General features: G+C 35.9%; 2 protein-coding genes across 2 annotated transcripts; both read right to left on the bottom strand.

Annotated features, from left to right (window-relative positions):
• Positions 1 to 910: 910 nt before the first annotated feature.
• On the bottom strand, positions 911 to 2,824 carry LOC145671533 (uncharacterized). The gene has a single exon (XM_081740723.1). The coding sequence runs from the start codon at positions 2,822 to 2,824 to the stop codon at positions 911 to 913; it is 1,914 nt and encodes a 637-aa protein (XP_081596849.1).
• A 618-nt stretch (positions 2,825 to 3,442) lies between these two features.
• LOC145671532 (uncharacterized) lies at positions 3,443 to 20,346 on the bottom strand. The gene is made up of 6 exons (XM_081740722.1): positions 20,338 to 20,346; positions 17,436 to 17,619; positions 10,469 to 10,659; positions 8,659 to 8,824; positions 6,080 to 6,219; positions 3,443 to 3,778 (listed from the first exon to the last, which is right to left on the bottom strand). The coding sequence occupies exons 1-6, from the start codon at positions 20,344 to 20,346 to the stop codon at positions 3,443 to 3,445; spliced, it is 1,026 nt and encodes a 341-aa protein (XP_081596848.1).
• Between the last annotated feature and the right edge of the window lie 1,338 nt (positions 20,347 to 21,684).

Here is a 21,684-nt window from a genome sequence, read left to right as displayed (position 1 = left end):
GAAAATGTCTTTATAAAGTTGTCCTTTAAGGCCCCCTTTTGGAAGGGAGAGACCGGTAAACTTTGGTCGATATGGCAATATCGCACGGGTTGTCCGTAACAACACTTGATAGCAGCGACTTTGGAATGGTGTTTATCGTGGAGTAGAGGAAAGTGCCGTACTTCAAACGAAGGTACCTAACTTCAAAGCTCTTTGTCATTTTTCTTTTTCTTCTTCTTTTTTTAAAATAAAAGTATGGAATATGGGATGCAGCAAAAGGTCTGAAATGTGGCGGGAAAATGTGGAGAGATGAAAACGTACATTTAAAATGTCAAATTGAATAAATGTCGTACAAAAAGAAGCTTTCTGTGCCCAGATCATGACAAAACATGCCGTTTCAAATCTAGCCATTTTGTTGTTAAAATAAAAAAAAACTGATTTAAAAAACCTTAGATAACGAAGAAGTTTAAACTAAACTCCAAAGCCGATATCACGTGTTTCTACAGAGTACCGCAAGGTGTTACCTCATAGTCCAAATTTTACCCGTCTGTCACTTCAAAAGGGAACCTCGGAGGACAAAATATCGTAAGATATTTTCGTTTCATTTCAGCTGTAGAGTCAGATTCTGTCCAAGCTGTGCGATCTTTTCCTTACACTCGATATGTAACCTTTTTCTATTCCGAACAAAAAATCTGTATAAAATTCACATAGAACCAACCATGTTTTTTAAAAGTTTAGTTCCTACTTCGGTGGCCATAGGACCATGCAGGCAAAACATCTAGTAGTACAGGAATGTATGCTTCATTGCAAATGCTTTGCTAGTGGATATAATATTGTTTGACTGAAAATCACATGGATTAAGAAACATTTTCTTATGCTCGAGCCCTATTACGATTATGTTAGAAAACACTGCCCCACATGCAACACAAAATCATACCGAAACAGAAACATATATGTTGTTATTATCGATTATCTTATAATACGTAGGAGGCCCTGCAAAATTCAAATTTACTGGTATGCAGATCCACTCTTGCGTGAAAGACAAATGATATGCACAGTAGTGACTGTCATAGCCAACTGTTTTCATTTTCTTACATAGAAGGAAAATGTGCGACTCTTCGTCTAACAAAATTTTTTTTATATTATAAAAGTTTAAACCATCTTCATGAATTTCGAACGCTACCATGCAACACTTGAACACAAATCCGTTGTATATGCACCAAGCTACTGACCGACAAAGTTTCAACAACGAAGGAGGTAAACACATTGAAAACAATGGAAAATTCTGATCTTGTGAAAGGTATATCTTTGCTCCAGGTCCAATTTCTTGTTGAATATGAAAACCGTTTTTCTGAAAGAACTTATAACATATCTGCAATTGGTGTTTCAAACCTATAGTTTCTAGAACATTCTTTCGACAATAAGCAATACGGGCAGCAATCTTGGACGGTTGGTGTTTGGATTCATACCTCATACACCATGTGAAAACAAGTGGTCCTATATGTCGCATTAAACGTGGATAGTGAACCATATGATGATGCTTAGGTTTTAATGTATCCTGAAAAAAAGATTTGTATATCTCATGATGTTCTTCAATTAATGTACAAAGTAATTCAGAAGTGTTTACGTGAATAACTTTTGATGTTAATATGACTGTTATTTCTCTTAGCAGAGTATAAAATTTCCAAACGATATTTTCCTCGGGGATTAAGTCACCCATTATCAAACCAAAGTACCTTATGAGAAATAACATTTCAGCAGCAGACAAGTTTAATTTATTCTTTTCAAGATTTTCAGAAGATAAAGGTGCCGGCTTATTTACGTCATCTGACATGCTTGCAAAGGCCGAAATCCTACTGTTTAAAATATCCATTGTGAAAAGACGTGTTTCGTTGATGTAGTACTTCAAAATATGCATCATATCATAGTTCCCCACCCCTTCCAAAAGATCATGCATCACGTCCACACTGTAATTTTTGGTAACATGAAAACTCGGCAACATGTTCCAAGTGCTATTCTCTTTTACTCCTGTCTGTGAAGCATCTCCGAGAATTACATGTAGTTCATAATTCTCAACGTCCCGCAAATTCCGGACGTTTTCTCTTGACTGCGCCTGTAAATCTGTTTTTGATGTAAGGCAAAACCTGCAAGGGTACTTAGCAGAAAATGACTCTGTAAAGCCAAGAACGGAATTCAATCCAAGATTGTCACCTGTAATAACACACAACTTAAAATAAATCTGTACTTCTAAACCATTATACATTACACATATACCTTCACATTCTAGGAAACGCAACTCTTCAATAAGAATTGAAAAGGTTGCTTTATTACCGAAAGTTTTTCTATCATTTGAATGAAAGAGTAAGGCGAGAAATATGTTCTCTAGTTTCGCGAAAAACTCCGGTGGAATACATGCAATTGTATAATAAACTACCCCTATCTTTTTTGTACCAGCATGCCCACTTAAAGAATTGTTAATTTCATAATCGTCAAAGTAAAGAAATAAAGGTAATATCAAACGATCATCAGAAACCGTTACCTCGTTTCTGCAATGCAGTCCTTGCACACTACTGAAAAGTACTTCAGTCTCTTGTTCTGCACTGTTCTTGAAGTGGAGTAACGTTGACAGAACATTCGGTAACTCCAAAAATCGTTTAAGCATTTTTCGCATAGGCACAAACTTTCCAAGCACTTGTAATGTTTCCACCGAAACCTCGCCTTTCTTTCTCTTTGAAGATAATTTCTGTCCAATAACATAATCAATTGGTTTTATCAAACTGCCCATTGTCTCTAACATGCCAAATCGCCTATATTCGGTTTCCAAGCTATAAAATGGACTGGACATTATACTAAACATGTTCATTACTTCAGTTACTATATTATCATCACATGATTTCCTCGAAGCGTTTGTAAAATTTTCTCTCTTAGCAGTTGCATCACACTACCGCCCATAAACCCGTGTACCCAGTCGCAAAGGTTTTGTATATGAGTTCTGGTTAAGTTACATTGACTATACAGTTTAGTAATAAAAAGAAGGGCTTCCTCCTTTACAGCCTCACGGTAATCTTCAAGAGAAAGGCTTTCCACAGAAGTTTCAATTGGTATATCACCATTATCAGTCAACTGTCTCTCAACATTGATGTGACACACCTCATTTTGGTATCCACGAAAAGGCTGGTTCCCATCACCACCCGTACTTGTTCTTTCGTGTTTCAGCAAGTGTTTGCGGAATGAATTGGCGTTATCAAATTCGCGTCCACACAATGATTCCCCACAACGAAAGGGGCTCATGGCACCTAATTTGTGACAAAATTTTAAATGAAGTAACAGAGACTGACTCGTTCTTAAGTCACTATGACAAACAAAACACTTAGGCATCTTCTTACAAACTAAAAAGAACATATATACATGAAAAAACTATTTTACAAACTAAATGATTAACGGAAAACAACCTTTCCCGCCATTACACCTTTGATATTTCAGAGATAAGCGTGTTCACTGAAGGAAAATTCTTGTCGCAGTCATTTTCAATTTTGTACATATGTTTCTGCACAAATGTCCACACCTGTTCCGATTCCTTCGGATATTCTGCATCCAGTACTTGAAACGACTTGAATGTGCTATCGATTGCTTTCAGTGGAGTTTCAACTCTGTAGAGATTATCCTCAATACTCACGTAGAAGGCTTGAGGTTCATCTATTTTTGAAGCGACAACGACGGGCATGGGCTGCACACTACATCCAAAGCGCTGCATCTTTAGATGATGCCTTTCTAACTCTGTTTGAAGATCGGACGCTTCCTGTAAGTCATGTACACAGAATTATTATCACGTTACACACCTATTAACACGTTATCAAATTCCAAAAACTACAAATACACGTATAATTAAAATTAGCTTGTATTTTAAACACGAGGTGCACCAATAATATATATAGCAATCCAATTAAACTGCTACCAACTGTTTTCAGGCATTCTTCTATACTAGAAATGTAATGTAATGAGGTCATAATTGACGCGAGTCACTTCTACGCGATATGAAATGTCTTGAAAACTAATATAGGTTAAAATGACAGTATTTCGAATGTATTATTATACCCCTTGAGTTGTACATTTTTAATACCGTTCATTGTGTTTGTATTATCCGATGCAATTAAGAAAAGTTCTGGAAAAAATAAGTAAAGTTCCTTAGAGGAATCTACCCTTTAGTATAAGGTTTGAGAATAATCACAAAAAAAAAACAATCTGAATTATTGCACTTATAAACTTGACAGTAGTTACGTGAATAGATAACTGCGACATCAATAAAACTGTCCTAAGCTTACACTTAATGGTTTACATTTACAGTAATAAATATTTCAATTAAATGTGGCAAACTTGGAATCACATCCAGACATAAAGTAAGCACGGATATTTTAAAGATAAAATAAATTTAGATCCTGTACGTCAATGACCGCAATTCTTGACGTTACAAATCTCCAGGAAGAAGAAAGAAAAACCTTTGCGGAAATTTGAAAAGCAAGGATGCTACCATATCAATGAATTAGTTTTTAAAATAATGATCGCGAAAAGGTTGGTGCCGTTCCCCTACGTGCTGTTTAGTATTTTTATAAGATTGATATTACACACATATCATTACCTCGAGTATAAACACTTCTTACTTATTTATGCCATAAAATGAAGAAAGGAGTGCTATCATAGTTCCAATATTTGAAGGGTTGAATGAAGAACATTTTTAAAGACACTGGGAAAAAGCTGTTTTGAGCCAAGTAAACATTTTATCCATGACCATAAACATATTTAACCTCTACTTATGTTTTAGAAAGTTTACATAGCATTCACCGAAAGTTTTACAGCATTTTTACGTTTACTATTGTTATTGGAATATAGGGTTTCATCACGGGAACTTCATAAGGCATAAACCTACAGTGGAACCGAAAATACGAATAACATCCTAAACTCCCCTCCCCCTTCCTCCCGGGAAATCGAACGCAGTCGCCCAACAAAGGAGATAAGTGTACTAGCAACGAAGGAGTAACTTTTAGGTCGGCCTTAAGTTCGTCACGTTTGAGGGATGTCGTCCCTCGGAGAGCACACAATCCGAGAGAGGGGAAGCAAGAAAGGAATGGATGGGAAAGGAAGCGGTCTGGGATCTGTGTGTTAGGTACCATCCCGGCATTTTTAGCATCGTTCACTGTGTTTATATTATCCGACGCGATTAAAAAACAAAAAAAAACTCACTCAACCCAGGAAAAAACACTCAGGATGATTGGCCTGAAAAAGCTGTTACACTTCTTTGATCGAGTGATCCCACCGGGAATCGAACCCAGAACCGCTCGCACCAAAGGCGAGGGCGTTAGCGGCTAATAAATATTGTGTTTTCCTATTTTATGCATATTCCTTTCTATCTACACAACTTAGGTTCACGATATCTTCGTAAGATACAAATCGCGTCACATACACCGATATATGCTTTACTAATTGCATGAAGAAGAGTCATGTATATTGCAAAATATGGTTGATAGCTCACTCCACCAAGGGCGTGCTGTCCCGAGGGGGCCTTTTCTTAAACAAACTTTTTTGTTTCCATGTACCACCAATATGATCCTCTTGATATGGTATGGTAATCATATCAATTGAGTGCACATCAAAGATGGAGCGGGTCAGTGGCTATGGATCACGTGGGGATAATTTTGAGTATACTTTAGTGGATCTTGGGTTACATTTACATGTTCCACTGTTACGTATGACTACCCTAACCCAACAATAACAACTGACTCATTGTAGTCCTCAATATAACACATTCCACTTTGATCCACTCTCGACATATTCGGTCAGTAGGTCGAAGTAGATCAGTAGATCATGGTGACACGTGGTGAGTCAGAGTGGATCGTGGTTTGATGAAAATGGTGTTTGCTTACACAATATTTTTGTTTGAGCATAGCAGTTTTTCCAGAAAAGCTGATTTTTTTTGTTAGTTTGTTTGTTCGATAAGGTTTCGTGCAATGTTCTCCATTCTCCAATCACTAATTAAATGTTAATGACATATTTCGTGGTAATCAAGTGTAGATATTAATACATTATATTACATAATGGTACATACTCTGACATGAAAAAGGAATCCTTGCTGTGCCTCGTATTTGGAAGGTTTCCATAATCCACCTCCGTCTTTCCTTTTGATACACGTGGTCACAGATGGGAAATATCTTCCAAGAAGTATTAATATTACGACTGTTCTGGCATCTGGAAAAGAATGAAATATCAAGAACATTTGTAGGTAATTAATTTACGCTTATACAGCGAGGTCCGGAAGTGGGCGTACCTCTAATTGGTGTTTTCTGACAGTTTTTGGTTTTACCTACATTTGTTTGGTAACACTGCTTGGCATTGTCTGGTAACATTCCTTTGCATTGTCTGGCAACATTGCTATCCATTTGTTTTCTGCTTGGTAACAGTTATCAGATCAGTTCCTGGCCGCTGGATTGGAAGAGGTTGTGCATCCAGCTCTTTGCCAGGCCTCCAAGAAGTCCCGATCTGACGATATCAGACAATGCTCCCTGGGCTTTCATGAAGCAACACGTAAGAAACACTCGATATCACACAACGCAGGAATTACGAGCAGCTGTGGAACACGCCTTCACCCTCGTTGACTCCGGAGTATCTCCGCAAAACATCTGCCAGAACTTTGTGCAGAATTCAGTTGTGTTATGACATGGATGGTGATCATACCTTTGTTTACGACTCTTACGACTTCAAGGTAGCTGTGTACAGACATTCTACCATAACTAACACTATACTGTTGAAACTAAAGGGGGGTACGCCCACTTTTGGACCACTTTATACTAATTTATTTGAATGTAAGTGCTAACTTTCTTACTGCATTCATTCTCATACCTGCAGAGGTTTGCTCTGTGATACGCAATGAATACTGTATATTACTGTAAGTCAATAATCAAAGAAAAAAGGAAATTACATTTTGTAAGCAATGGACAGCAGTCTGAAAAAAACACACACAAAAAGTATCATCTTTTGTAACTACACCCAGATTCGGCAAAGGGATAATGCGATGTTTCTTATATGCAAATATTGGGTCCAAATAATGGTGAAAACTAATCTTAATACGATACTTATCTATCGCCTATAAGTACGTGTATAAAAGCTGTACATGAAGTATATTATTTCAAGAACCAAAGGTTAAAGTCAACGTATGTATTTCTCTTTGGGAAGTTGCAACAGATACGGATAAAAAGAGAGAAATTGAACAGCTTAATGAATCAAACTAGACAATTAACAACAAGTTAAAGACTATACGCTGCGGAAAAGCTCTTTCGTCACAAATTCTAAACATTAGTTTCATTCATTGCTACAAAAGGGATTTCATATCTGCTTATTAACCCTACTGAATCTATCTTCTTCATATACTGTTATTCAAGTAAATACTAATTTCAGGGATGTAAACTGGTCACTGAAGTCAGTATTTCAGACTCTTTGGGAGATTAAACGAAAAATGTTCAATTACTACACAGCAGTTGAAATATTTCTCGTGATCTGAGCTCAATAATGAAACAAAAGAATAACAGAGCTTTTTTAAGTGCTCGATATGTTGTCGATTTACAATTATCATTTATTTTTCTTCTAGATTTTGATTTATTCTGCTCGGACTTACGACTAAAAGGAGACAAGGGAAAATTGCCGGAGCAGCTGTAATTGATCTTTTCTTTGCTTACGGGAGTAGGCTGAACAGTGTTGCGTTTTAATAATTATAGTGAACAATACTTAATGAAATAATAAACAATGTGTACACCATTTCTCCACAGTCACAACTTACTTCTATGCACTTCGATAAATTTTATTATAATTAGCAATTTTTAAAAAAGGGGGCAGGAAGGACTCGTAAACCTTATTCGCCTTCTGTGCAGATGGTATGGTAAAAATCAATACTGGATAATGAAAGTGTAAGTGTAAAGGCTAATATGGAACAGAGAAACAAAAGAGAACTTCTTCAGAAGGGAATTGGGAGGGGAGGGGATGAGAGTACAATGCTGTGACAATTAAAATGCGTCTTGATTTGTATACTTCAACAAACTTTTCTTATTAGATTACGCAATTTCTAGTTTGTTACTCCGATTATTCAAAGTATTCAAATGTTCTCGGAGGGAGTGACCGCCCCTCCCTTTAATCCGTCCGTGGTGTCATTCGTTTGACTTTTCGCTACTAATTCAAAATGCTTTCCGAAACAAGTTGTCTTCTTGTGACAGCAGGGGGTGGAAGAAACAAACAAACCGTGAAAGGAAGAAAGAAGTGGTTTTGGGCTCTTCCAGTCCAGACCATTCTAACCACTGAGAAGTGAGAATCACAACGTGATTTTTCTGGTAAGAGCGTCCTTTTTAAAGCAGCTAACAAGCAAACAGATGGTCAGCCCTCTTCCCTCTGCAGCATACTTTTTATTCTCTGTTGCCAAACTTACTGAAGAATATATTGCAATTAATCTAACGCATGTAACGTAAATTGGAGACCGTGGTTGGATTTATATGGGTCTTGTCTATTTGTATTAAAAATTTCAAGTCATTACCTACAATACTTTGTTAGAAATTACCATATTAAAATTTACATGTTTTCAAATGGGAAGTTAGAAACATAAGCGAAGAGGTAGAAGATCCCCTTAATAAGAAAAATAATTACCTTCCCTGATGTTCTCCTGCAGCAAAAGTTCTACTAATGTGGTTCCGTCATTTGTTGTTTGTTTGGTCGTGGTAAGTATATGCGGAATCTTCTTTAAGTCTGCATTCCACGTTGAAAAAAATGTTATATCTTTCCCAGGATATAACTGGCCAAAATCAATGTCGATCTGAAAAGTAAAAGAAATTGTTGTCACATATACCTAACGCTGTTTGATGATATAATGTTCTATGCTTTCTTCTCTTTATACAAAAGTTTGGTAGTATAGTTTTCTTTGAAGTTCATTAAATAATCTTTGTTTCAACTGAGCGTTTTTAATCAAGTTATGAACATCAATGGCATTCACCCCACTATAGTATCCATTTTCAGAAAATACTATGTCTCATTGAAAAAGAAATCCCAAAGTAGGCATGTAAAAAACAATTACTTAGAGTGGAACTGATAAAATACACGCAAATATAAAACAAACTTCCAAGCGCTTTCGCATTTATGGAGTCGTCATACAAGGACGCAAAGACGAAAGTGGAATAAGAAATACAGAAAGACACAAGGACCGCACCTATACCAACAGTGATTTCTCCACAAGGTTCTCTACTTTCTCGTATGAGTACTTGACAGCAGTCACGTGATCACATGACCACCATAGCACCTAGCAGAAATATGGCAAAATGAAATGAAATCTCTGAGTTTTACGTCTCACGGTTATGCCGGTTAGGCTAAAGGAGACGGTGATGATGAGAGATGAATGAAATGGTGGAATGAAGAAAGTGGGAGAACCCGAGAAAACCCACGAGCACGGTGTTTGTCCACCACAAAGTCCACACGGCGGGAGCAGGGTTTGAACCCGGGACCCCAAGCACCGGAGGTGAACGCTCTACCACTGAGCCACCGCGCCCCCCAGAAATATGGCGTAACTCGTCTTACTCTGTATCTTTCTTCTTCCACTTTCGTCTTTCTCTTCCTGAATAACAAAGCCATAAAAGGTGAAAGCTCTTACAAGCTTTTTTTTCTTTCTTAAATCTTTGCGCGCATGCACTGCACGTGTATTTTATCTAATTTCTGGTAATTGTTTTATACATTGGTTGGTTTTTAATTACACAAAAACGTGTCTTTAACGTAAGCTTACATAATTCTGAACCTTCTGCCGCTGATGCTGGTATATTTGCAAATTAAAATAAACTATTAAATGTTTTCATAGGAACATTATCAACAAGAGTGAGGATGTGGGGCTGATCGGGGAGCGGGCTGGGTAGCGTAGAGGTTAACTTATTGGCATTGTACGTCGAAGACAAAAGATCTATTTTCGGCCCACTCGCACTTTTTCACTCTGATTTTTCATTATTTCTGAATCTATACAGGATTTGGTGTACTGAAAATCCGGTTGATTTTCTCAGAATTACTAAACGTTCTACCTGCTACAAGATGCACCATCTCGTCCATCAGCTTACTCACAGGAAAAAATTAGAACCGAAAAATTCCGAAACATAGTGCAAGACAGGGTACAACTTCATACACCGAAAAACATTTATAAACTCTCTCGCCTCATGCTAGGTGCTTTTTTTGCAAAGAAAAACTGCCGTGTTCGCAATTTATATATAGCATCAACATAAGACCCCTATGTTCATGATTTTTTTTTTAACTCATTAAATTTTGTTACACGTTTTTTTTTTTTCATTTTCCTTTAAGTACAGTTCGTTCTGTGATACGGAATTACACTTCTATAAAATAATATAAAGGTATTTTCTTTCTTCGGTTACATTCATAAAATAATAATAGAAAGATGTAAACTTCTTAGCAATGTCACTACACTTACAAGTGTGTATCCAAGAGGCTGTTTTAAAGCAGGAAATTCCTTGAAGTAGGAGCTGATATCCTTCTTTGACTGAATGTAATTTGCTCTCCGATTTAATGTCGTTTGTTTCCACAGATCACACACTTTCTCCCATGGCTCTATATTATTTCTCAACCACGTGAGAGCTTCCTCGGCAAATTTATCAGTGGACTCTGAAAATAAAGGACACCATCTACATAATTCAGTGTGAAAGAAACGTACATACTCAGTATACGTAAATACATATGTATTAATTTCTAGGACAGAAGTACAAGAAATAATATTTCAATAAACATGTGAAACAGACAGTATTATACTTCTGAACACAATTGTCATATGAGGTGTTCGGAACATGTATTTACAAAACGTCCCGTTAATATATGAAAGCAGTGATAGAGTTTTACACACAGATGAACAGCAGATATACTGATTTCACAAATTCACGGAAATTTGTTGATTTATAATGAAGGTAGTGCCCTTGAACTGTGAATCTGTTGATTGACCATAATACGTGAATATGTGCAATCATGTAAAAAAATCGGCACGCATCTCTTTTAGGAAGTTTTGTACCCTTGTCTGAATATAAGATAGCATAAAACACTATGCATCGTGATTTACTGATAAAATTATAATACAGAATTTATGAACATGAAGGTAAATAAATGAAAAAGAACTATGAACGCACCATCTAAATCGACTTCGGTAGAAGTTGTAGCTGCACACGGGTTTCTCAAAGGCAAAACACCACTTTGCCGCAAATACCTTCTTGTGTTGCAATATTTGTCCCAAAGTTTCCTTCTTGCCAAAACCTTCTTCCCTTGAGCAGCTTTATAGGGGACGTAGTAAGTATGCTATTTGAAAAACAAATTACTGTTATAATATACAGTCCTGATATCCTATTGCACAACACAAAATTACAATTAAACTATATTATTTCCACAGAGAAACAAAATACATGGAAACCTGTTTAAAACGAAACTTATATAAACCGGAAATTTGCCGAAGATGAATAGTTTTTAGTCCCGGTAACTCTGATTTGCCATATGGTAAAGATTTTTCTCTTAACTGATTGCCAGCTCGAAACGAAGGGGCACTGTAGTCTGTCTGTCTCTGCGTTGGCGTTACTACTGAACTTCTGTTTTCAATAGTTAAGATCTTTCGGCCGTGAACAAGAATGGAGATAATGTTTCTGTTATTTAAGTTACCTGTTTCCTGTTTTTGTTGATACACACATAAGCACTTTTCTACTGTCAAAACTTTCTTTATAAATTAAAGACTTACTGCTTGCTACTCCGTCATTACACATGCATTTCCAAGAATTCGGTCATTTTTGAAAAAAAAATGGTAGAAATTTAGACCAGTTGTTGAAAATTTCCATTGTTTCTGCTGCAGAAAATGTGGTTTCAGTGTGGCGTGTTTGTGTGCCCAGTGTTGTGCACAAATACGGCAAAAACAAATGTTATTGTTACTTTGGAGGACACAATACGATTATTGAAGAGAGAAAAAGAGACAATGTTTGTAAAATATAAAGTTCATTTCAAATGTTGCAAACGCAAATTTCCAACACTGAAACCCAGAAAATGAAAACAATCCTTAAAAGGCGGTGAAAATGTAAAGAGGAATGTGAGAGGAAATACATAATAAAATAATACATACTTGTAGTTTCTACTTTAAGCGTCTGTCTTATTCAAATAAGTTCACTTTGTAAATTGAGTTTATGTTGTAAATACATTTTTGTGTTAATTAATCTTTCACCTCAACCATTTTAACCTAGGTATAGTACTACGAGATTATTTTTACCAGCAGTTATTGTTACAGAACTTAACTTTTCGTATTTGCATACAACGGAAAATTATTTTGTTCCTTGACGTTCCGTCTTATACAAGTTTCACTGTATATATATGCTGTAAATTAGACATATTGGAATTTCTTTTTTTTTTTTTCTGGATTCCTTTAGTACTTCAATAAAATGAGCATTGAAAAATGTATTCTGATAAGTTATGGAAAACGTTCACTTGTAAGTTAAATTGTAAATTTCTCCTTGTTCTGAAGACAATGATAAAATAAATATTAATACAATTAAGTCTAATTTTCAATGGGTGTTCAGAAACTATACCTTATTCCTTTATTGCATCCACAGTTAAATTTTCGAATGCCTCATAATCGATTTCTTCCTCTGAAATAATAACAAATGTTTGTTCAATGAAATACACAGATTGCACAAAGCTCCTATTTAACGAACAATATAAAGATTATGTCGGAATCTAAGGTACACGATGCTGGGTGAACATAAATTTTGAGCTCCTTTCGGGAATCGAATCCGTCACTCCTCACACCACAAGCGCTAGGCAAAACAAACTGGATGTGAAGAAGCTCTAAGGAAATAAAGAAATATGAATAAAACTTCCCTGAAATAAGAAAAAATTGAATCCTGCAACTCTGCATTCTTTCAATTTAATTTTATAAAACGACATGATAAAATTAGGCAGATTATACAAATATGTTCAACTTTTTGTCACGTCTTAGCTATTTTCTTCAATGTCATTCAAACCGGTTAGCATCTTAAAATATAGGTCCTGAGCGACATCTTTCCCATATTCCTATCTTTCAGTTGTGGGTCAGCTTCTTTAAGCCAAATGGCTCTTAAAAAAAAAAAAAAAAAAAAAAAAACTATTCGGAAATACAGCTTAGTGATTGCATGTACAAAAAGTATTTATCCTACTTGGAAGTTGGGATACAAATAACTGAAGGTCTGTCCTGAAGAGGCAAAGTAGAACTAAGGAGGTACTGTTCTGTGCCTTTTCTCTTGATATTATTTCTTCATTTGTTTGGTCTTTCGGAAAATCTTACTTTTGATGACTTCAATATGTGAATGGAATGAAGGATCTGTCAATGCTAATGAGGAAAGCATAATTACTATTGCAAAAATATCTTTAATTGAGTAAACAGGAATGAAGTATAAACATCTAGCTTCATGTACCGCAGTTATGCCCTGTACGTTGATGGAGAAGAATCAACAAAGAAACAGCTGCTAAATTAAGAAAACCAAAGACAGGTCTTTTGTAATGGAACACCAAATCTTGGGAGTTACAGTTATTGTGATCTCAGAAATAAGCTGAGAAGAGGTAGAATATGCTTTAAAGAAAATGAAGACAGGGAAAGCAACTACAAGCTAAAACATGGGTACTTAGGACCAGAAGTTGTCCTACCGCATACTATGGGATCTAATGAAAACAGTTTACAGACAAGAGAAAAATGCCAAGTCAGTGGAGAGAGAGAGAGAGAGAGAGAGAGAGAGAGAGAGAGTAGTACTGTATCTATATACAAAGAGAAGGAAGATGTACAAAATTGTGAAAATTACCGAGGAATCAAGCTGATGCCACATACAATAAACACTTGGACGATGAAGATTTAGAAAGAAAAACAACAGTTGAATCCATGCTACAGATGAGTACAACTGATACAATCAGTGGCGTCATTAGCTCTTAAATATTAGGGGGGGGACACATGATATATCTCACATGTGCAAGTTATTTTCTAATTACATATTATGATTTGGTTTAATTTTATCGAAATAAATTAATGATATACCGTAACTCATGCAGTGCAAATAATAATAAAAAAATAAATAAATAAAATACTGGCCAGCTGGTAACTTTATACACGACACAGAGAATTACGGGGGGGCATGTCCCCGTCACGCTAACGACGCCCGTAGATGCAATCTTATTAAAGCAAACAATGGAAAAGCGTCAGGGAAAGCAATAAGGATGCAGTATTTACTGAATGGGCAAAGACGTAAGACAGAGTACCAAGTCAGGAAGTTTGGAGGTATATGAAAGGAAAATGGAACTCCAGTAAAGTACAGGAAGATTGTTCAAGATCCGTATACAAGAGCTAGTGTCCCGGTAAGAAGCAGTGTAGAAATAATACATCTTACTGCATTTAGAGTTGGACTGCACTATGGTTCGGAAGTGAAATCTCTATCTGGTAGACCAAAACGCAACAGCCCAATACGAGCATAACCTAACCGTAACTACCCTACGCCAGAGGTCACAAAACTATCTGGACATGTAAGTCCCTCAATAATGAATAGGCACGAAACGAATATAATTAAAACGTAACTAACTCAAGGAAGCAGTCACAAAACTAGCTGTGTGTATTTTTGATTATTATCTATCAGAGTTGGTTGGTGTAAACCAAGATGGTTTAAATTTTTAAAAAATCCAATTGGTTTAAGCCAAAAATATAAAATAAATGGTTCACAGCCAGAGTGAACACAAATTATTAGTATCTTTATTCACTTCTAAGCAATTTAAATTAGGACGCTGTACTTCGGATGCAGTGAACTACTTGAATTAAAGTAATCTTCTGTAACCTGTATAATCTTTTGAAATTGTCCATTTATATCAATTATGAAATGAAATATTTAGTTTAACGTGCCACGTTTATACACCGAAGCTAAGAGAGACGGTGATGATGAGTAATGACTGAAATGGTGGAATGGAGAAAGTAGGAGGAAATGGGAGAACCCCGAAAAACCTACGCATACGGTGTTGTCCGACAGACGGCCCACTGGCGCGAGCTGGGATCGAACGAGGGACCCCACGCACCAGAGGTGAACGCCCTACCACTGAGCCACCGTGTCCCCTTATTTCAATTATAAGTCTGTAAAGTGATTTCACTTATGCAGTTGTCCTGAAGTGACGGAAAATATGCACAAGTATGCAAATCGGTTAAACATATTTCTATCACGTGTCCTAAGGTTTAGTCTATAAACTCATCCCCTTCCTAATCAAGGGATCCCGAGTTCAAGTCCAGGTGAAGAACAATTTCTCTTGGATGTAAACCGAGTAGTGATTCAGGTCCAACCTTAAACTGTATTTCCCGTCCTTCATAACCTCACTGTTGAATAAGTATATATGGACCAGACATTTTCATTAATATGTAATCTCAACAAATAAAGTTTAAAGTGGAATAACGATGACCCCTACTATTTTTTTTAAAAAAAGAATAAAGTAATTTGAGGGTACTGGTGCTATTGAGCTCGATTTCAACCCCTTTAGAAAAAACAAAAATGAAATCTCTAAGTTTTACGTCCCACGGTTATGCCGGTTAGGCTAAAGGAGACGGTGATGATGAGAGATGAGTGAAATGGTGGAATGAAGAGTAGGAGGAAACGGGAGAACCCCGAGAAAACCCACGAGCACGGTGTTTGTCCACCACAAAGTCCACACGGCGCGAGCTGGGATCGAACCAGGGACCCCAAGCACCGGAGGTGAACGCTTTAGAAAAAAACAGTAACCCGGTCAAACTCGAAGGCAAATGTCAACTAGCTCTGTTTTCCTCGCAATCGATGACTACCAATTCCAACATGTGCAGCAGCTGTGCGTATTACTGAAGACTAGCCTTCGGCTAGCTGGAGGTTTCGCACCTTATAAACCCACAAGTATGCCAAATGTCATCCGCAGATGTTCAGGAAAAGTCTAAGCATTTTGAGATGTAGAAGATATGATATTAAATAACTGTGAGTTTTCAGTTTTCTAAAATAAATAATATATAAATAAATAAAAATAAAAAAATTAAAAAATCCCTCTATAACTAGATATTATGTTTGGTTAATAACTTGCATATCGCTATCAAAAGCTTGCAAGCATACCAAATTTCAAACTTTTGTTCCAATTTCAATTACCTAAAACATGAGATTTTATGCCCAAAACAAACATACATTTAAATAGCACCGGAAATCTTTCTTTTTATTTTAGAATTACCCTAAAAACTAAAAATATTTACTTTTGATATTTTTTGTGAGTTACTTCCAGAAGGCTACAAACATGCGAAACTGCATCACTCTAACCTTCCGGCTACATCATTTAACTTAATAATTTTTAATAATTTTGGGCTGTAGAAGGTATCTCCATATAAATAACAAAGGAAAATTTTTCACTTTCCCAAACAACCTCACTGAACTAGGAAATGTATAGTTTTGGTGATTTACTTAGTTAATTTTATGAAAACCCTACATGAATACCGAATGTAAAGTTTTTACTCAAATACAATTTCCTAAGACTTTTTTTTTAAAGTACACCGAAATAAGATGGGATGTTTACTCATTCTTCCTTTTTACCTACTAAAAAGAAAAAAAATCCTGTATATTTTTCTCTGAAGGCTATATGTATGCCAAGTTTCAACTTTCCACGTCAACCGCCAGTTCCATTATTTTGTCAGTTAATGGCACGATGAAAAGTTTGAAACTTCCGGCGTTTATCCTAACTTAACGTACGCTCTAATGCAACATGTGAACCAGATAATTGCTAAGAAGAAGTTCTAGAATACAGGTTCCCCATATAGATTAGCAAGGTTGGTTCCTTTCTGTACCAAAATTTAAATTTTATTTCACAGAATATTGCTAGCGAGCGTCAGCAAGTGAAAGCGGGTTAGAAGACCGCAGGATACGTTGTTTTCTGTTTTTATTACAGCTAAATGGGAAGTGGGACATGTGTTCTAGAACCTTGTAATTTCTATGACGTTTATATTTTCTTCTCGCTTATTACAAAGCTAAGGCATTACTGCCGCATCGCCGGACCAGTATTAAAATCGAAAAAAAGTACCAAAATGTACTGTATACGGTTATATTTTGTTGGACTACATTAACTTACATTAGATTACCTCACATTAGGATAAGGGCATAAAAAACTACAGTGCAAAAAACACAAACCAACTTGTGCTAGGTGGCCACTAAGTGCACGAATGCTATCTAACCGAGCCAAGGTAGGGCGGAGATAGCGGACCAGCGCGGTAGTGTGCCCGGAGGGAGCAGGCGCGTCAGCGACGATGTGCACACGCGTAAGCGAGGGTACTCGAAACATCTGGTTTCCGCAATCATATACATTTCAATAGCACTTGCCATACTAATAATGCTTTACTTGCAAAAACAGAAGTCGCTTACCTTCAAAATCGTGAACAACAGTTTCTTGGGGTCTTCTTTCCTTAAACAAGTACTCAGCTAAATAGCCCTCTAAATGGTTTTCCTTCTTCCCTGACGCTGTAAAATAATACGCTCCCTTTCCTTTCTGTATTTTCAATTCATTTCCACATTTTCCACACACCGTCAACCTTTTCAGTATACTGGTCTTTCACAAAATTTCAACAACTGTCGCTCGTTATTTTTGAACAGTTCTATGTACGTAACACACGACATGTGACAGCCTTGACATACACGAGCTATTTTCATACTCCTCTTCGCGCCACTACATCATAACAACTATATCTCTCCGCGAAATGGTCCATCCGCCTCCACATACAGTGTCGCTTACAACATCAAAAATAACCAATTTCTTCATTTTTACTATTCCCCTTACATGACTTTCACTCATTCTTGCTCATAAAAAAAAAAAAAAAAAAAAAAAAAAAATTCAACTGACCCGGCAAATTTTCTAAAACTGTTCCGGTGATACACCAGTTAACCCCAAAGCTAAATAAGCTCCATTTCGTGGGAACAATCACATACAAAATCAGTATGAATACTTGACTAATTTCAGTAAACTGTGAGATCAACTAAGCTTATATATTAGTTTCATTAGATAATGGTCCCTTGTACGAAGGTACTGAATGGTTAAACTTAGGTCAAGCTTCAGTACTACTGAATGGGCTGACTGGTAATAATTTGTGAACTACTGGTACATCATTTGAGGAATTAGTTGACCTCTGACCGAGTCTGATCGGGTTAGATCACTTCTTGAGGTCAAAACCGAGCACTCAATCCAATCAGCGCCCCATCTTTACTTAGTTTTAAATAGGGACTTTGTTTACTCCACTTTAATTTAACCTAAATATATTAAAAAAAAAATGAACTGGTTCAAACAAAATATCGGATTTAAAAAGAAAATGGTTTCTGCAAAACCTCTTATTTATGTGCTTTGAAGTTTGACATCACCATCATGAATTAAATTAAAAGTGCAAAGGTGGTGTCACTTAGTGTAACACAAAGAGAAAGGCCTTCTGTAATAATTTGAAAGCGACAGAAGCACACTTAAAAAGCATTAAATCGTAACCTATCGTGTTTTCTTTTTGCTACACATACCTAAACTAGCCTATCCTACCATACTTTCGCTCGCTGTCGCTTGTTCAGCATTAATTAGTAAAAATTAAGGGTGAATTATTATTAAAATTCTTGATCCCATCTGTACTGTTTGTAGAAAGTAATAAGGGCACAAAGTATAACAATTAAGGGCTTAAATTCCAAAGTTGGACGTCCGTTTTCAGCAAAATTTTGAAACTTGCACGGAAGATACGTATAATTTGATCGTTTGTGTGCTTGATAATATATAAAGATAATACAACAACACTCTCTATATTTGTTATATATAATTGGTTATAAACATGGGACTACTAAGCGAGCGAAGAGAACTACCTCGCGCAAGGTAACCGAATAGTTGCATTGTGGGAAAGTAACGAGCATTCATAATATCAATATTGCGGGTAATATACCGAATCGCTGTACGGGATGTGAACTGACAGTGTTGAATTTCGTGAAGCTCCCGTCGAAGGGTACTTTTATTATAGATCCTAACGTAACCTAACCTAACCTACACTTTCTCCCAACTCGCGAAATTGAAAAATTATACATTTTAATAGCTTTTACGCAATTTTGGTAGAAAAGTATCGGACTCCAACTTCGGAATAAATGCCCAATTAAGTAAAATTCAACGTAGAAATATCAACATAGGATCACTATGATCCTCAAGCATCGAATCGTTCTGCAAAAGCTTAAGCCTCTTCCAAATAGTACGAACGCTCACATTAATAATAACCTTTCTCTCAACTTTTCACACAAACATCTTACAAGAAGTCTTAAATCATTATTATACCTTATATAATTTCATCTGTACATTTTCGGGCTTAAGTTTAGATTTGCCCCTCCAGTTTCCAACCTACGAAAATGCAGTTAAAACATTAAAAATTGTTAGGTTAGGTTAGTTCAGGTTACCTGGTTAGACTAGAACAGTGACTGAAACAGGTTCTAATATCGTAATTCCAAGTAAAAACGGGCTAGAAACTCTAAACTTACCCTCAATTGCGTGAACACATCGTGTCTCTATTTTGAAGTATTTTGATTTGGTGATAATAAAAATACCATATGGATATAGTACACGTAAAGCCGCGTCTGTTCCCGAAGGAGCTGGACGCTCATACTTTTAGGGATTATTCATTGAGTATCTACGAACTTACCAAGGGGGTAACAAAGCGACTTTTATTTACTTATCGACTGATACAAAAATAAAAAAGAACGTACCTATTTGCCCTTGTACTTTATATGCTATAGCGCATTACATTATATGCAATAAGGATTTTGGTCTGCATCACGATATACATTTAAAAATATTTAACATTTTTCGAATCGAAATCCACAAAATATATTCTAGAAAGTAAAAATAGAATGTTAAGCACATATAATGAAGACAGCGCAATGATTTAATTTGGTAACGTATAAATATATAATATGAAGTATCCTCGCGCACGGAAAACAAGGGGGTTCTCATGTATACTATTACCAAAATAATATTTTGGAAGTGTCATAAATGCTTAATAATACACTATTTCGTACAAGGGACTTTTGTTGCTTGTGCGCAATACAATTCAAATAAAAATTTAGAAATACATATCTGCGGCTACATGACAACTCGTAAAAGGCGGGATTTCGCATAGTTGCCATAACAAGAGTTTTATATTGTAATAGCCATTCTAACCATAATGCTATCGCTATTTTAGCAATACTAAATAATCTGGTTATATAAACAATATGCATGATATTATTAACCATACTAATATTAGCAATATTTTTTTCTTACCACAGCCATACTAAAAAAATAGGTGTTGTATAAATAACAAATCAGTATTTATACATCAACTATACTATAGTCAATATTAATTTACCAATTAGCAATACTCATCAACAATGCTTTTATTGTCAATTCAGCTATACCATTTTTTAGAGTGCACGTTTAGCCAACACGACCAAAACTATACAATTGTTAGTGCTACGTTACTGCTGGTTAGTGCTAGCTTCCCAACGTTAGTGTTGCTATACTTAAAAATATAGAGCGACTTTTTTGTTGTATGCCAACTTGATGTCAAGTTAGCATACACATATACAAAAATTAAAGCACTAACGAAAATAACTATACCAATCGTTAGTGCTACGTTAGTGCTGGTTAGTGCTAGCTTCCCAACGTTAGTGCTGCTATACTTAAAAAAATATAGAGCGACTTTTTTGTTGTATGCCAACTTGATGTCAAGTTAGCATACACATATACAAAAATTAAAGCACTAACGAAAATAACTATACCAATCGTTAGTGTTACGTTAGTGCTGGTTAGTGCTAGCTTCCCAACGTTAGTGCTGCTATACTTAAAAATATAGAGCGACTTTTTTGTTGTATGCCAACTTGATGTCAAGTTAGCATACACATATACAAAAATTAAAGCACTAATGAAAATAACTATACCAATCGTTAGTGTTACGTTAGTGCTGGTTAGTGCTAGCTTCCCAACATTAGTGCTGCTATACTTAAAAATATAGAGCGACTTTTTTGTTGTATGCCAACTTGATGTCAAGTTAGCATACACATATACAAAAATTAAAGCACTAACGAAAATAACTATACCAATCGTTAGTGCTACGTTAGTGCTGGTTAGTGCTAGCTTCCCAACGTTAGTGCTGCTATATTTAAAAATATAGAGCGACTTTTTTGTTGTATGCCAACTTGACGTCTAGTTAGCATACGCATACACAAAAATTAAAGTACTAGGTACAGTAACTATACCAATCGTTAGTGCTACCTTAGTGCTGGTTAGTGCTAGCTTCTCAACGTTAGTGCTACTATACTTAAAAAAATAAAGCGACTTTTTAGCAAAATTAACTATACCAGCCATAAGTGCGAATACGAATCTGATATTCTCTAACTTGAATAGAAAGTACTGTTTCGTAGGTGAAAATTTTTAAAAAATAACATTTTCTTAGAAATGATTATTTCATTTATTAAATCTAATTGTTGAAACAATGGTTTTATAATATCTTATTTTTGTCAAATTTCTAATGTTAATTAATTTTGAGTGTTAGAAATTTGAATGAGGCCGAGGGTTATAACAATATTTGATTGTTAAATTTTTAATGTAATTAGACAAAAATAGCTTTGT

The sequence above is a fragment of the Thermobia domestica genome, chromosome 15 (genome assembly GCF_964235325.1).
Source record: "Thermobia domestica chromosome 15, izTheDome1.hap1.1, whole genome shotgun sequence".
NCBI lineage: Eukaryota > Metazoa > Arthropoda > Insecta > Zygentoma > Lepismatidae > Thermobia > Thermobia domestica.
Note: the sequence above shows the minus strand (reverse complement) of the source record. Positions and strands in the feature narration are given on the sequence as shown.